The 18449-nt window shown below is 38.5% G+C and overlaps 1 protein-coding gene across 16 annotated transcripts in view; it reads right to left on the bottom strand.

Moving 5' to 3' along the window:
• BPTF (bromodomain PHD finger transcription factor) overlaps positions 1-18449 on the bottom strand; it is a 138478-nt gene that overhangs the window by 4119 nt on the left and 115910 nt on the right. For 11 of the 16 annotated variants that reach the window (XM_061177092.1, XM_061177090.1, XM_061177089.1 and 8 more), the window contains 7 exons: positions 17187-17269; positions 16663-16888; positions 12478-12806; positions 9479-9652; positions 8529-8721; positions 7482-7566; positions 1809-1995 (listed from right to left, as the gene is read on the bottom strand). In XM_061177092.1, coding sequence (XP_061033075.1) covers positions 1809-1995; positions 7482-7566; positions 8529-8721; positions 9479-9652; positions 12478-12806; positions 16663-16888; positions 17187-17269 — 1277 coding nt within the window. Of the gene's footprint in view, positions 1-183; positions 799-1808; positions 1996-7481; positions 7567-8528; positions 8722-9478; positions 9653-12477; positions 12807-16662; positions 16889-17186; positions 17270-18449 lie in introns of those variants that run through there. The other 5 variants (XM_061177096.1, XM_061177097.1, XM_061177091.1 and 2 more) reach the window with 2 other exon arrangements.

The following is an 18449-nucleotide window of genomic DNA, read 5'->3' on the forward strand; positions in this document are numbered from 1 at the left end:
TGGGGGTGAGTAAATTATCCTGTTGAGAGCCCCAGCGTTAGAATGAGGGAGCCGATCCTTCAGAGATCAGGGGAATTTCCCTCTGGGTCCCATTCTCTTCTGTCTACTCTAGTTCTCTGCAGACGGTTTATTCTCCTTCTTTGGAGAAGAACCCTGTGTTCTTCCAGTTCTTTGGGCTTCCTACGCAGGCTGCACACTGGGGTTAAAGGAGGGTGTGACTAGCCCAGATATCGATCTTCAGTTAACCCCTCTCTCCTCCTACTCTCTAGAGCCTTTGAGTCTATTTCAGAGTCTCCGTGTTGGAGGCCGCCTGGGGTCCTACTGGTCGGCAGGCTGTCACGTCTGCTGAGGAGCCCAGCCCGCGAGCAGGAGTCTGGCTGCGCTGGCCCGCCTTCATCGGCCAGTTGCCTTCAATCTGCTGTACTCACAATCTGCTGAAATCTCATCAGCTAACTAACTTCTACCAGATTCCTTTCACCACTCTGAGTTTATCCCTTTCTATTCCTTTATTATTATTTTCCTGGGGACTCTGTCATATTCAAGTTAAGTCCTCTTCCATTTTAAGTTTTACAGCTAACGTGTTAACAGATAGGCAACAATAAAAATGGGAAAGTTTTAGAGATTCTGTGAAGTCTCTTGGTTGGTGGTCTATACAGCCTGCCTGCCCACCTGCTTTCCTTCCCTCCTTGCCTATAGGTTTTGACTCCTTCGCTGAGAGGGTGATTGGATACTTCAGTTGTGCTTGTCCTTCACTTTTAGTTTACGCAAACTGACTCTGAAGTACAGTTCTTGATCTACCTTGTTACAGGAGAAGGAGAGAAACAAAATACTCTGAAGATTTGCCTCAGAGAAAAATGACTAGGTAGAGCACTGATTCTTATGCTTTGGTATGCAGAGTCCCTTGGGGGTTCATTAGGTAATACAGATGCCCAGACCCCGGCCCAGCCAAGATCTACCCAATCTGACTAGGGAGGATCAAGCTTGCGGGCTGGTGGATGGGGGATGGTGAACAATGAATCTCAGGGCTACAGAGCGGTGGCAGCTCTCAAAGAAAACGGAAACAGGCTTCCGTTGAAAGGAAGAAAGTCATGGGCTTGGGAAGGAGCAGGTGCGGAAGGTCAGAAACAGAAGGTACGAAGGTCACAGTACCTGAATAGCATGCAAAGCTGCTCAATGCTTTTATGTTACTAGAGGTTCAAAGAAAAGGTCTGTGGACTTGGATTAAAGTTCAGTTTTGTCCACAGAAAAAATCCAGAAGAATAAAACAATTTATGATTTCAAAGATACAGCAAACACAAATGAAAGAGAAAGCGCTTAAATCCCCACTTCGTGGTCTTCCCCTGACTCTACCCTATAGAACAGTCTTTTTTTTTAAACATTATTTTGTTGAATTCTACCAGTCTTTGAGCATTTCACCTACCATATAAATGCTATGTTGAGTATTAGTTTCATAGTTTAAAAAAAATTTTTTTTGGCCGCGCGGCTTGCGGGATCTTGGTTGCCCGACCAGGGATAGAACCCCGGCCCCCTGCAGTGAAAGCGTGGAGTCCTAACCACTGGACCGCCAGGGAAGTCCCAGAACAGTCATTTTTATACTTCCGTAAACTCAGCGAGAGCAAGAACTCTTACTACTACTATCTTTGTATGTGCCCCATGGCATTTAAGACAGCATCTTACATTCTGTAAGCATCTGATAAATGCTTTTTGAATTTTAAAAAGTGACTATAATTTTAAGCAGATCATAAACAAACCCAGCAATTTCTCGCTAGGAGCTGAATTAGTTCAGAGCGCTGACCACATCTGCTTACCTGCTAGCCTTGAATCCTTTCAATTTCTGTACAAAGAATGATTCAAGAACTTCTGCACACTGGTAAAAAGGGGAGTCACTTGGATTGTAGTAACGACAATTATCAAAAATTTTGGTCATATCTGCTACAAATTCCGTCAGCTTTTCATAATATCTTCTTTGTACTCTTTCTTCCATGGTGGCAAGGTCTTAAAAACACAAAATGTAAAAGATTTTCAAAGCTTTAAGGTTGTTCCAATGTGAATACTGCCTGCAGTTCTGACAAATAAGAATACATAACATCTTGCCCAAGCAGTCCTGGAACCAGACTGGTTTACCAGTGAAGACTACGTAGCAACTCTTGAAGAAAATAGAAGCACTTTTCCAATTTTGTTTTTGATTCGGGGTCTACAAGATAAATCTTGGCTACCGTTAAGAAGGGTCTTTTACTTTCAATTAACTACAGAGAACAGCTCTTTATTCAATTGGTTTGAAACAAAGGAAACACTACACCAACATGAACAATACATATCTAAGTATAACACACTTTCACATGCAAACAATTGATTAAATACCTTACATGTACAAAGAGAAGGAGGAGTCCAGAATTAAGAATAAAATCTCTGTGGTTTTGTAAGCCTTTTATTAGACTTTAATAATATAATTTTGTTTCCTTTTAAATTTTTATTGTTACCTTTTATTGGTGACAAGTGATACTGACTTACCGATTATGTTGGTAATGATATAAAGTGTCTACTTAAAATAAACTTAAGGGGAAAATATTAGCTGATATGAATAAAAATAGCAGTATGTAATAGTAGAGGTAGTATGCAGAAAAGAAAAAAATTACTAGGGTGGTACACAGGTAACTGCTTTGGAGTACTGAGCTAAATCCACCCAAAATAACAGTGGGTCGCAGGAGACAGTTGTGCTTGAAGGAAAATTCCATATATAATATGACATAAAAACCTGGGAGAGTAAAAGGTCAGTGATCTCAAATCAATCTAGGATTGATAGATAACACAATTCGTAACTAAATCTCAATAATTATTTTAAAATTTGAGAAAATAATTTTAAAGTACATTCAGAAAATAAAAGTGTAAGAATATCTACGAAACATTTGAAAAATAAAAGTAAAGGGAGAAAATTTAATCTATGAGACATTAAAAATAATTATAGGGACTTCCCTGGTGGCGCAGTGGTTAAGAATCCGCCTGCCAATGCAGGGGACATGTGTTCGAGCCCTGGTCCGGGAAGACCCCACAGGCTGCGGAGCAACGAAGCCCATGTGCCACAACTACTGAGCCTGCGTGCCTAGAGCCCACGCTCCGAAACAAGAGAAGCCACCGCAATGAGAAACCCGCGCACCGCAATGAAGACCCAATGCAACCAAAAATAAATTTATATAAAAAAATTTATAAAGCTGTGATAACAAGAAGTGTGGCATTGCACAACATGATACAAACATTAATGGAACTGAATTCAAAACAGGAACAGACCTAACTGTATTCAACGTAAGAATTTCACCTATGTTGAGGATGTCATTTCAAATAAGCAGAGACAGGAATAATTCATTAATAAACTGGGTTGAGGCAACTGCCTACCTATATCTGAAGAAAAATTCTACCTCACACTATATGCCAAAGTAATCCAAGGTGGATTAAAATTTAAGGACAAAAATGAATGTAGTTAATCACTGAATTGTGCATATAAAAGTAGTTAAAATGGCAATTTTATGTTATACATGTAATATTTTAACACACAAATACGTCTTTGATAGTTCCAGTTTACGCAGGTAGGGGAAAAACGTGTAAACAAGAACAACTGCAAAAATGCACCCAGCCTGATTAAACTCCAAACAAGACTTGGGCGCATCCATTCTGTGTAGGTCACATAAGCTGTACAGGTAGGCAGAAAGCTTAACACAGCCCGCCAGAATATCACCATATGCAGACTTAAGTTCTGGGCACTTCCTGACTGACTAATTGTAATAAAGTATGTGAGTAGTGTTTGGACATTTTATGATTTCAACTTAATTAGTATCCCTTAAAAAAAAAAAAGTACTAGGAGAACATACAGGTAAGTATTTATGTATCTGGGGTAAGGAAAAAAGGCTAAAAATAGAACTCTAAAGGTAGAATTCATAATGATTAATAGATTTGAATTAAAAAAATGTTAAAAACTATCATATGACCAAAAAATTGCCATAAAACATTAAAATATCCTTAGTTTATAAATAACCCTTAAGTAACACTGACAACAGTATGAATATCTCAAGAGCAAAATGGCAAAATACATAAATAGGGAACTCATGCAGAAGTACAAACAGTAATAAGCACATCACTAGTTACTGAAGACAGGCAAAGCCAAAGAGTCACTTCCTTTGCCCAAATTAGCAGAAATCAAAAATTATATAACATCAGCCTATTAACAGAGGCTACCTCTAAAGGCGGATGAAAGTGGTGGTAAATTTTACATTTTACTCCCTATATCTCTGTAACATCTGCATTTGTACATCAAACATATTCTTTCGAAATAAATATTTGCAAAGAAAAATTTTTCTCCTCGAAAGAGTGATAATGCTCAGGGTTTTCAAGTGTGCAGAGAAAAGGGTACAGATATACGCTATCAGTGGAAACTGGTTCAATCTGCTGAAGTGCAATTTGAAAATACTTACCAAAAGCCTAAAAAGTATACATACCCTTTGGCACAGAAATTCTATTTCTAGAAATTTTTCCTAAGAAAACAAACAAGAACAGGGCAGATGCACAAAGATGTTCACAGAAGTGTCACTTATAGCAGCAAAAACTGCAGACTGCTGAAAAATCCATTATGGAGGGGTGATTAAATAAATTACCTTAACGTCATACAATTAAAAACGATGTAGGGGGACGTCCCTGGTGGTGCAGTGGTTAAGAATCTGCCTGCCAATGCAGGGGACATGGGTTCGAGCCCTGGTCCGGAAGACCCCACATGCCACTGAGCAACTACGTCCGTGAGCCACAACTACTGAGCCTGTGCTCTAGAGCCCATGAGCCACAACTACTGAAGCCCACGCGCCTAAAGCCCGTGCTCCGCAACAAGAGACGCCACCGCAATGAGAAGCCTGCACACCGCAACAAAGAGTAGCCCTGCTCACCGCAACTAGAGAAAGCCCACGCACAGCAATGAAGACCCAACGCAGCCAAAAGTAAAATAAATAAATTTATAATCAATCAATCACATTAGTCTGTATCTTTCCAGACATTTGCTATGCATCTCTAAACACAGGTACGTACCCTTAGAAAACATACAACTGTTTACTGCTTAAAACCTAGGGATTGCTCTGTAACTTTCCTATTTCTTTCAACAATATGCTTGGGAGACCTGTATTATCTGTATGTACATACCCACATAAAATGCTGTTTATCTTGGTGGTATTAAAAAAAGAAAAGAAAAAGACAGGAAAACATTCTAGCTCTTCAAGAAAAGAATTTTGGCTAAATAAGTTAAGCCATATTCAATTTACAGACTATACAAAGCCATTAATATCATGTTATTGAAGATTAATGACACAGGAAAATGACTGCCAGACACAAACATTTACTATATGATCTCAATATTTTTCTTTTAAAAAAAAAATATATATGTTTTCAATTTTTACACATACACACACACACGAACACACCAAAATATGATAGCATTCAGGGAGAAAAAGATCAAAAGTGCATTTATCTTTTCTTACTTTTTTTATTTCCTAAATTTTCTATAATCACGTTATTTTTAGAAGCAAAAGACATCTATTTATTTAAATAAACACCCCAGGTACTTTCTCAAAGGAGATTATTCAAATCTGAAATGTGTATAATGATTAATTTCTTCTATCTTAGACATGAGGAGGATAGAGGTAACGGCTACTTACTTATTTATGGTTTTTCTTCACAAAGATAAGCCCTCATTTATCTCTTCTTTCCGCACCTTTGAAGTTGCCGTCAATACAACCCCTGTCTTTTCTTTTATTTCTTAGAAACCTGGTTGAACTTTAATTCCTTTAATTTTTTCCTTTTATTTTTAAACTGAGGTATAATTGACATAGAATACTGTGGTACCTTTATGTATACAATGCGATGATTTTTTTTTTTAATTTATATATTTTTGGCTGCGTTGGGTCTTCGTTGTTGCGCGGGCTTTCTCTAGTTGTAGTGAGTGGGGGCTACTCTTTGTTGCGGTGTGCGGGCTTCTCATTGCGGTGGCTTCTCTTGTTGCGGAGCACGGGTTCTAGGCACACGGGTTTCAGTAGTTGCAGCACGCGGGCTCCATAGTTGTGGCACACGGGCTTAGCTGCTCCGCGGCATGTGGGATCTTCCCGGACCAGGGATCGAACCCGTGTCCCCTGCATGGGCAGGCGGATTCTTAACCACTGCGCCACCAGGGAAGTCCCAATGCGATGATTTGATGTTTGTATATATTGAGAAATGATCACCACAATACTTTTATTTAACATCCATCACCGCATATAGTTACAAACTTTTTTTTTTTGGTGATGAGAACTTTTAAGATCCACTCTCCTAGCAACTTTCAAATATACAATAAAACCATACCCATTTAAAAAATGCTTAGCTGGCTGTCTGGAATATTTTCATCAGCTAGAGCGAATTTTTGGGCAGTTTTGGAAGCTTTTAGCTATGTTTTAATTTCTAAAACTTCTTTCGTAGATAAAGTATTTTTAGTATAATCACCGGTAGCTGTTCATCTTAATACAGTAAATCCCCTACATATGAATGAGTTCTGTTCCGAGAGCACGTTCGTAAGTCTGACAAAGTTAGCCTAGGTACCCAACTAACACAATCAGCTATATAGTACTATACTATAATAGGTTTGTAATACTTTTCACACAAATAATACATAGAAAACATTTTTAATCTTACAGTACAGTACAGTACTGTATACTTGAAAAGTATACAGTAGTACCAGCTACATCACCGATGCTTTTACGCTTGCTTCCAGACATCCTGGGCTTGAAATAAAGATACTGTACTACTGTACTCTATACAGTACTGTAAAGTACACAAAAGCACAACCACTTATAGAGGATGCACACATGTGACAACGTACACCAGACATGTGAACTAACTTACAGGACTGGACATGCGAATGCACGTTCGCATCTTTGAAAGTTCGCAACTTGAAGGTTTGTTATGTAGGGGACTTACTGTACAGTTACTTGTAGCTGTTATTTAGTACCATTTTTATTTTCTGGGCAATGAGGCTATATTCTCTTGGATTTCTACCTTTGTTCTCCTTCAGGAAAAGATGAAGAAGAGGTGACAGGAAAGATGAGAGGCTCACAAGGACCCCAATCCGTTCACTGATTTCATTCATTGTACAGTAGAGAATACTCTGCTCATCCTTTGATTTAGCTACTCCTCTACTGATGGCCATTTATTTCATTTTCAGTATTTCTGCAATTATGAACACTGCTGCGAGGAACAACTTACCTGTGCACATGTAAATCCTAAGAGGTGAAACTGCTGGGTCCAAAGGTACACATACTTGAACTTTATACTCCCAGTTTATCCTACAAATGACCGTATACCAGTTTGGACTCCCAGCAGTCTTGCTCAGCATATCTTCATGATATATCAATTTTTTGGATGATAAATGAAGTAGCTGCTGAGACTTCTGAAAAAACTCCATGTTCAACTCAAGCACTTACCCATAGGTTCCTTAATAACACCGTAATAATCTGGTGCATCATTAGGATCCACTGGTTCAAGGAAAGGCCAGGCCATCTTATGGGCCTATAATGGAAAAAAAAAAAAAAAAAAAAAAAAAGACATCATTATTGTCAGGTGGAAATGATAATTTCACTTAAGTTTCCCATTTGAGTTCTTGCATCCATCGACCTTTAAACTGGAAAAGTCAGTTTTAAACTTGAGAGATGAAATTATTTATACTTAGGTGATTTTGGCTGTGGTCACAAATTATCTCAGACGAGCATGCTCTGTGATAATGGTTCTCAAAGAGAGGTCTGGGACCTTAGCTTGCAGTGGGGATGGTGGCGCACTAGCTTAGGGGTCAAGGAATCTGTACTCTGGTCCCTTCACGATGACCTGCCAGCTGAGCGATGTTGGCACTGCAATCACACCTACTAAACTGGAGTGGGATGGGTTCCAAGTGTGGAACGGTTACCTCTGCAGGCTAATGACGTGGCAGAGGTGTGATGGTGATGTTAAATAACATTCAACCACATATCGAGACTATTGTTCTCGTTTCAGTTCTTTCAACGCTTCTCATTATGATTACAACAGGAGGAAGTGTCAATCTAGCGCTCCTGTGCCTGGAATACATCTCTAATACTTGCTAATCTTAGAAGCCACCCCCATCTTCCTTCTTATTTTTAATAAGGGAGGGAAGGCTTTGGCTCAGAGCCTTAGATAAGCATTTGTATCTCACTAGAATTTAATCAAATTGCTTTTCAATCAATGGTGGTAAGATAGTTTTCTTTAAAAATAAAATTTAGGTTAAAAATAATGAGTCATTTTAAACATGAGCATTAGCTAAACAACAGCTGAGCTAGTGTGTGGATCTGGTTAACCTCACGACGCCGGCACGGGAAGGACTGAAGTCTGTGGAGCACTTCAGCTGGGAGTCACTAGATAGTCAGGTGCTCTAAGATTGTAAAGGTCAAACCCCAGGCGTGTTTCCAAGGTCACGCTGGTTGATTTCATCTTTAAATGCTGCGCAGAGAGTGGTTTCTCACCTGTAAAGAACGCAGCACCCTCTTCAAACCCTCATAATCTTTCTCTGTTAGCGGCGTGAGCACTGTCATGGCATCCTCTGTTGACTGGCACTGTGGACAGACATACTCGTCAATGAGTTCTGCCTCACTTTGCAAGATGCCAACGCAGCGCCCGTGGTACCAATTCTGACACCGATCACAGCCAATATAAAATCTGCAAGATCCGAAATGGAAATGTGAGTTCAAAACAGATGGGATCACATTACTTATAATTTACTTTAAAAAGTAATAAAACATGCATCGAAAATATTCTAACCCTGGGATATAAAATAGTTTTAGTATTATAATTGTTTTAATACTTTTGAAGATTGACATTCCAATGAGTTACTTTAGTATTTCTGATGTTAAGAACAAGCATTAAAGGTTTAAGAACACTGTCAAAATTGGAGAACCAATATGAAGAAAAATGCAAAACATTTAATTGACTTTAAAGCTCAAAACAAAATAAAGACAAAAATCTTTCAACTAATACCATATCAAATGGGAAGCTGATATTGGCCACCCAACTGGGAGTTCAAAATCCTAAAAGCTGTTTAACAGAGTCTCGGAGCTTGTACCCAAATTAGTGTTTTTCTAACCTGCAATAAAGCACCATTTCAAAACACTGATAAAGTCCAAACAAGTCAGGCTATTTTAATCTCATTAATTTCTACGTTACATATTGAAGAATCAAGTCTACCATTAAACCACATTTTTCCCAATGCATCTCAAACATTCACTATGAAGCAACATAAATTTTGAAGGGGAGGTAAAGAGGGAAGAAGAGAAAAAAAATTGGAAAAGAATTTGTAATGTAAGTGTATAATATATGCAGAAAAATACCTTGCTTTTTATTTTAAAACAAATAAGTAACCAGTCAGAGCAATTTGGCTTCCTAAATTATTAAATATGATGCTCTTATCAGAACTCACTGTGACTCATCATAAGGTGTTCTGCAGATACAGTACAATTCCTCACTGTTGCCCTCTTGTGCCCGTTTACAATCATTACAGATGTACACATCCATTTTCTTAGCCTCCTTTTCTGTGATGCCAACACATTCTCCATGATACCAGTTAGTACAAAGATCACAGCCAATATAGAACCTAAAAGCATTCACAATGAAAATGACAATGTAATTGTCATTTTGAGCTGCATGGTACGTAAGTCTGTCTTCCCTGTCCTGATTCACGTTCTTACAGGATAACTTTCTGCAATGAGTCAGCTAAACATCCTGAATCCAACCATTCTAACCCTGACAAACTACAGCATCTGATGCTATATCAAGAGTGGGGACATAGAGTCGCTCACATCAATTTCAACAAATACACTGTTTAGTGAAATGTGGGTCTTTAAAAACACACTGGAATTTGAAAAAATAAACAACACACTGATGGTAATGTCTCCCTCTTAATGAATGTGTGTAAAACTATAACAGGCACAAAAACCAAAGCCAAAGAATCAAAGACTTACATCTGTCAAACCTATGCCACAGAAGCCATTTCAAAATCAGGGCTATTTCTTAGATAGGTTTGAAAATGTATCTCACGATTTAAATTTGAAAACAAAGCAAAGCGCAAACACCAAGTAGAAGTTATGCTACAAGGAACATGCAGGAGGCCAGCCAGGTGTAGAAGAAAAATGGTCAAAACATGGTATGAAGAAGAAAACTAAAAAAGGTACATGTAGTAATTCAGTTTCTACCAAGTTTTCTAAGTAAATATTGGAATTTAATCTAATTTTAACAGACTATGACATGGGCCAGTTTTTCAGTTAATAGAATGTGTGTGACGATGTGGAGTGGCCAGGTTAATTAGCTGGTGAGGAACTACTTCAATTCAAAAACAGGGACACACGGTGTGGAGAGTGATGTAAGGACAGTTAATCTAAAACCGCAAGAGGGTCTACAAGATGGGGCCGTATGAGTGTGTAACTGTGGGTAGTAATCAGCTAATTAATCCTCAAGTCTTTTGTAATGTAAGATCCCAAGTGGTAAAGTGAAAAGCATCTCTATGACAAACATACAGTGTATCAAAGTGTTGACGAATGCTCTGGAGGAACGCCTTGTCAAAGTCATGGCAAGAATATGCGTGAATTGCAGGGAACGAGACTGGCCTTGCTGATACCATTGGTTCTACCAAGGTGTTTCTTGGCAGACTCGCCTACAGGAATCGAAATAGTCCTTCCACCTAACCTGCTTTTGAACGCAAAGGACTAATGGTTGTGTGGTGTATCCTATTGCCACTAACTTTTTTCTTTTGAATTATGACTCCCGCATGATTTTCACTGCCGCACGTGGAGGCCTTCAGGGCGCTTTGGTATGCTGCCTTCACCAGGTGGTGGGCTGCGTGTTCTGGAAGTGAGCTCAGGACCTGAATTTCAGGTTTTAGTCACTCTCACTAGATTCCCAAAGCAGCCTACTTTGGAACAAGAGATCACAAAATACTCCTTAAAAACCACTAACTCTTCCCAACTAGAATAGGGAATGAATGAAGCCGGTATACTGAAATGTGAATAATGAAAAACTAAAAAATATGAAATATCCCCAAAATAATGAGGTACTCTCGATAGAATGAACATACGTACAACGTGTGCCGCATTTTATGCAATTTAGGTGTTAAAAAAAGTTGTGTGTGAAATGAATTTCTATGATCTGAATATTTTAAATAGGCCAAAACGTCTTGTTATTTAAGGAAATTCCATAAGCAGATCTTTTTGTAAAGAAAGAAAATCTTTTGTGAAGAAAGTAAATTTACAAAAATTGTATTGGACTTGTACTGGACTAAGGGGAAAATCAATCAATAGGGTTCTACTTTTTATATCATGTCTAATTTCTCATAAAGTAAGACAATGAAAAGCGAAGATGCCTACACTGATCTGTGTTTGATTCAACACACAGCTAAATCTACCAACAAAAAGTTTTGATTTAGCACTTGCAAACAGACTGTAATTTAAATAGCACCACTAAAGCAGCTTCAATGTTACAACTTAAACAGACAATTTTATTTTATAAATTGATTAGGCATCCACTTACAGTAGACATTAAGCATTCCTAATTCTAAATGATCATACTTTTTTAGCACAATCAAATAAACTTTTGGGTACTGTAAAATTAACACTGTGGTTAATTTTGGCTTTAAAAAGTTGGCCTGCATTTGACTGTTGAAAATGGAAGCTAAATACCTAGTTGAGTGATAATAATGATAGGAAAAAAAAAAGTGTAACCATGCTTATGGATTACTGTCTCTAAAATCTTGTATATATCACCAAATACAAGTTACAACTGTCAAAAGCAGCTTCCAGCTGCCATGCTTATCAAATTTTTGAGTGTAATACTTGAGGAATGAGTGAAAGAATCACTTTTTGTATTTTTCTGACTTTTGTCCCCAATAAGAAAGTGGGAACTTTGACAAAAATAATATTAGGTTACAGTATTCTAATACAAAAAACATAGAATTACTTAAAATTAAATGCTAAAAATCCAAAACCACTCAAACTCAAAAGCCCCTTGCACCATTCGTATGTAGGTCGTCTTTAGGATTGGATGTAATCGTGGGGTTGGGAAGATTCCAGAACAGATGATCTCAACTTTGGGCGGTGACAGTAATACACCTTTCTCCAGACAGCATTACTAATTGATCTGGAGTTGATCCAGAGAGAAGAGGAGACAGCAAAGGAGCAACAGAAAGCTTATCTGACAGAAAAGAATATGATGAAGGACAAACACGAATCATGAACACGTGGAAAAAGAACCAAACTTTTATTCTAGTGTCAAGGTTAAAAATATCAGCTGCAAAACCACAGATGAAATATTATTATCCTTATTTTTAACTATTATTTACATTGCTACTGATATACTCATTTTCTTCAAAACTGGAAACTGAGCTAAACTTTTAAGAAAATAAACTAGAGCTCAAAAAGATCTACTCACTTAGATTCATCGTAAGGCGTTTTACAAATACAGTAAAGCTTTGTGTCCTTCTTCGTTTCCTTTGAGGTAGTAGAGATCATTTTCTTCTTCTTCGACTTGGAGCTTGAGTCTCTTTCCTCTTCTCGCTTCCTCTTCTGGGAAGCCACAGGCAGCGTGGCCGTGGCCGTGGCCGTGGCTAGGGGGCCCGAGTGCTGCGGCGGGGGCGGAGGTGGCGGGGAAGGCGGAGGGGCTGGAGGTGCCGGTGGTGCGGCGGGGGAGGTGGCAGCAACAGCTGTGGCCTGCACCATGTCTTTTTCCTTCTTAATTTTCAGGTCCCTCTTGAGCTCTTCCTGTTGTCAATCAAAGAATATAAGACCATCAACTGACTTACGTAACGTTCTGGCCAGAGGACGTTACATCACCTCCCTTGTCTGAGTAGCTCCACAGTTCACTCTAAAGTGAGGGAGTCTTGCTAACTCCAAACAAGAGGGTTCTTACTACACCTGAAACCCAATTAAAACAACTAGAAACAGAAGATGAAGATTACACAACAACTAGAAAACTGCTAGTTCTCTTCAAAGGAGGTCTGACAGAAAGATGAGCAAGTGTGTAGAAAGAACGGCCCCTCCGGCATGCCAGGGTCCTGCCCTGGTCATTGCAGTCATCACTCAGGACATGATTTCAAGTGTCCTCGCCCACTGGCTGCTTTCTTCCGGCCAATCTCCTTGTGTCTCCTTAGAGCGAGTCTCGACATGAACTGGACATGATACTCCAGATGTGGCCTGACCAGCCCAGAGCAGAGGAAGACAGATGTGCCTTATTTACTGTGCTCCTGTGGCTAGAATTTAAGACTGCAAGGAGAGCTATTTTCTCAATACAAATTTTGCATAAATTAAAATACTTTTTCCCATGTGAGGTATTTTACAGACACACCTCTGCTACCTAGTGCTACAACTTATTCTTAGAAATGATGATGAAAGAACTTTTATTTCCCTTGGACTTCCCTGGTGGCGCAGTGGTTAAGAATCCGCCTGCCAATGCAGGGCACATGGGTTCGAGCCCTGACCCAGGAAGATCCCACATGCCACGGAGCAACTAAGCCCGTGTGCCACAACTACTGAGCCTGTGCTCTAGAGCCCGTGAGCCACAAGTACTGAAGCCCATGCGCCTAGAGCCCATGCTCCGCAACAAGAGAAGTCACCACAATGAGAAGCCTGCGCACCGCAACGAAGAGTAGCCCCTGCTCGCTGCAACTAGAGAAAGCCCGCGCGCAGCAACGATGACCCAACGCAGCCAAAAATAAATAAATTAAAAAAAAAAAAAAAGAACTTTTATTTCCCTAGAGAAAAATCACTGTGATTGGCATTCATGAACAAGCTTGGTGTAATTAAATCAGAACTATGACCAAGTTTTTAAACATCAAAAAAATTCTAACAAATAAACCAGAATGATCCTGGTTTAATGAACCTCTTTCCTCTATCTGGAGTCTAAATAGTCTTATAACTGAGAAGATATGCTGTGTGACAATTCTACAGTCCTTCTCTATTTAAAAACAAAGTCTGAACTTTTTCCTAGGGAAGAAAGTAAGAGTTTCATTTTCCTAATAATATGATGTGTTTATAACATAAAGAGATGGATTTTAGGAAAATCAAGATCGTCAAGACAGGTACATACTTTGACATACCTCTTCAAGAACATTCCCATGGTAGTAAGATATAAAAAAGAGAAAACTGAAAAGACAGCCATGCTTGAATAAGATATAAATGTCTCTATAGAACGGAAACACAAAACCATGACCAGGGCTAAAACTGCAGGCCTCCTGGGCTCCAGATTCAGAACTGGGAAGTGCAGGCTCCCTGCTGGATGTTAAAGGCTGGCTGTGCTACACTAGGCTTCTCGAGGGAGGAAACAAAAACAAAACTCCTCTCACCTAAAATTCCAAATGCAAAATCAAATGAAAAACAATAAAAACATGTAATGTAAAAAAAAAAAAAGAAAAGAAAAAGCAACCAACAAAAATCAATAACCGAATCTGAATTTACTCCAAGTGAATTTTTATGTTTTATAGAACAATCTGACAAAAAACTTTATAATATGTATGAGATATTCAAAGAGTTAAATGAAGGCATAAGTTCTATTAAAAATGACTAAGAAACATTGAAAAGACAAGCAGAGGGGGATGGAGGAGGGAGGAAAAGGTAGAAGACAACACATTTTTAGGACAGTGAAACTATTCTGTATGATACTGTAATATGATTCTGTATTCTGTTATGTAACATGATTATATGACACCACGCATTTGTCAAATGCACAGAACTATACAACACAAAGAGTGAAACTTAATGTAAACTATGGACTTTAGTTAGTTAATAATAATGTATCAATACTGGCTTATGAATTGTACAAATATGCCACCCTAATGCAAGATGTTAATAATAGGAGAAACTGGGGTTGGGGGTAGTATATGAGAACTCTCTGCTTTCTGCATAATTTTTATGTAAATTTAAAACTGCTCTTAAAAATGAAGTCTATTTTTTAAAAAGGCAAGCATAAATGATGTAAGAACAGGTAGATATAAAGGACCAATCACATATGTTGAAAATAAAAAATAAAATCTTTATAATTAAAAATAATTTTTAAAATATGCTAGTACATATACATTTGAATGTTGTTCCTCAAACTAAATCATCTTAGCAATAAATTCTATAGTTAAAATAATGCTGAACGTTTTCTTTAAGTATAATTTTTCTTCCTCATTAGATAAGCAATACACTGTCAGAAACAACACCACGACTGTATACTAGAATATTTGCGGTAGTTGTTAACATTTTTAAATGGCTGCATAGTATGTACAGTGCAGAAAAAGAAAAATGTTCAGTATATGTTGTCTCCAGCGTGATTCTGATTTTGTTTAAAATGTGTTTATATGTGAATACATTTATTAAAAATAATATATATAAGCTATATCCTAAAATTATTTTAAAATGGTCATCTTTGGAGGGGGGATGATCAAAGATTACCGGCTCTTATTTTTGTTTACTGGGACAATGGTCGTGGTCTCAGTATTTATCTAGCAGTGACTACCTTACTGAACTCCCTTTTAGATCTTAATAATTTTTCTTTGGGGTTTTGATATAATAATCATATCATCCATAATAACAAATTTTATCTCCTTTCTTTCTTTGGCTTAACCTTAGCTAGAATTTCTAGAGATGCTAAGCAATAATGTTGATTCTGGGCACTACCATCTGGTTTCTGACTTCAGTGGGAAGATCTCTAATGTCTCAGAGTTATGTGCAGTGTTTGTTAGTAGGATGATCAGTGTTTTCTTAACATCTCTCACCTTCTTAAAATGTACAAGGGGGCTTCCCTGGTGGCGCAGTGGTTGAGAATCTGCCTGCTAATGCAGGGGACACGGGTTCGAGCCCTGGTCTGGGAAGATCCCACATGCCGCGGAGCAACTAGGCCCGTGAGCTACAACTACTGAGCCTGCGCTCCGCAACAAGAGAGGCCACGATAGTGAGAGGCCCACGCACTGTGATGAAGAGTGGCCCCCGCTTGCCGCAACTAGAGAAAGCCCTCACACAGAAACGAAGACCCAACACAGCCATAAATAAATAAATAAATAAATTAAAAAAAAAAAACAAAAACGTACAAGGCACTTCTAGGGATGCTTTATATAGCCCACTCCTCTTTTAAAAAACTGTTTAAATATGTATGAATAGATGTCTTCTTTCAATTTTCAACAAATTCCCTAAGTAAGCAGAGGATTAGCCATGCCTGCAGGATCATTTACAAGTCAAGGAAGAAATCTGGTCTTATTTAATGAGCACACTTTATTTTTCTTTCAACATCATTTTGCAGTTTCTCTGTCTACCTTTCTCATGAAACGTGGCTCCTGGTAACTTTTGGCAAGACTGCGTCACAGACAATAAGGGCTATTGCCAAGAGGGTCCTCGAATGTTTTAATCAAAAGACTAACCTCTCCCAGTGGCTAGTTTAGAGATTACAATATACATGTAGATACAAAAATCTCTGTCGTGTTTTAAAAGACATTATGTCCCACTGCTTCTCACTCTAGGGACAAAAATGTAAAATCTAGAAAACAAGCTCAAATTTTAAGCTTAATCGAAATTTCAAGGGGAAAAGAAGAATAAAATTCGATGCTAAACACTGGACACAGGAGGGTAGAAAACGCCTTCTTACCTGCACTTCAATTTGTAGATCTTTGTCCAGCAGCGCTCTCTTTTTCAGTATTTCGGCTTTGAGCTGCTCTTTGTGCTTGAACAGCAGTGCAGAGAGCTTGCTGGCGTTCTGTTTGCTACGTTTCTGTTCCACGCTCTCCTCTCGCTTCCGTTTTTTTGCTGCCTGTTTTTCTTCTTTATCTATCTTATCCAAAATATACTTCATCACCTGGTTACAGACAATCATTCTAGAGAGAAATACACAATCTATGTAATGCTGGGCATTTCATTCTGAAAGGCTTAAGACATAATTTTTCTATGTCTTTACAGTTGGTACAAACTTTCTGTGACTGGGAAGCTTCAGAGTGACTGGAACCAGTTATGAGCATCTATTAGTACTGAGTGTTCTCATTTAATAAACTTCAATCAAGATAAAAACAATACAAACTCAGAACTCCTGTGTGTGTGTGTGTGTGTGTGTGTTAAAGAGAAGAGACTGATATACAGTGGGACCCAGTGTAATGGGTTATAAACATTTCTCCCTACCTTTGATTCTCTTCTCTTTCAGCTGGAGTCATGGTCTTTTTCTGTTTTAAATGTTCTATTACAGCATTATGCTTCATCACCACCTTCAGGACAGAACAAAATCCAAAAATGCATATTTTATAATGACTACAAGTTGGTACACAGGTAACAACAGTAGAAATCTGAGCACATGTATGTGTTTCCCAAAGAAACTAAGAATTTTATATCGTAATACAAATGAGAGCTACTGTGTGACCCAGGTGCTTATCACGTACCGGGCACTGTGCCCAGGGAAGCAGCTGACATTACCTTGTTTATTCACCTTAACAATGCTGAAAGGTAGGGACACTTTTATAAATGAGATAGTGAGACATAAAGAACTTACTAACTTGTTTGAGATTAGAAATTAATACAGCTCTAATTTTAACCCAGCTACCATCCTCCAATAACCATGTTTTTAACATTATGCTCTCCGTCCCCGGCATTCATTTTAAAGATCACCCCACCCCCGCCCCAGTGCCACCTTGTACAGAGATTAGGGTAAAGAGAGACATTGTAATAATTCTCAGTTCATGGACCATACAGTGCTAAAAGCTGGATAATAGGGGCTTCCCTGGTGGCGCAGTGGTTGAGAATCTGCCTGCCAATGCAGGGGACACGGGTTCGAGCCCTGGTCTGGGAAGATCCCACATGCCGCAGAGCAACTGGGCCCGTGCGCCACAACCACTGAGCCTGCGTGTCTGGAGCCTGTGCTCCGCAACAAGAGAGGCCGCGATAATGAGAGGCCCGCGCACCACGATGAAGAGTGGCCCCCACATGCCGCAACTAGAGAAAGCCCTCGCACAGAAACGAAGACCCAACACAGCCATAAATAAATAAATAAATAAATAAATTAATTAATTTAAAAAAAGCTGGATAATAATGCATTTTAACACATTATATGTGATGTTAATTTTTTAAGAATATTACTATACATCTTCAAAATCCCTCTGCTGCTTAAAACACTTCTAACAACATTACAATCATCAAAGTTGCTAAGAGACTAGATCTTAATTATTCCAACCACTAAAAGGAAATGAAGATTATGTGACATGATAGGGGAGTTAATTATTGCTACAATGGCAGTCATATTACAAGATGTGAATGTATCAAATCAACAAGACATATACCTTAAATTAAATTTATACAATGTTATATGTCAAATATATTTCAATAAAAAATAAAATAAAAAGTGCTTCTACATACATGACCTCATTTAATCATTACAGTAACCTTGTGTGGCTG

Source organism: Eubalaena glacialis, chromosome 19 (assembly GCF_028564815.1).
Source record: "Eubalaena glacialis isolate mEubGla1 chromosome 19, mEubGla1.1.hap2.+ XY, whole genome shotgun sequence".
In the NCBI taxonomy this organism is placed as follows: domain Eukaryota; kingdom Metazoa; phylum Chordata; class Mammalia; order Artiodactyla; family Balaenidae; genus Eubalaena; species Eubalaena glacialis.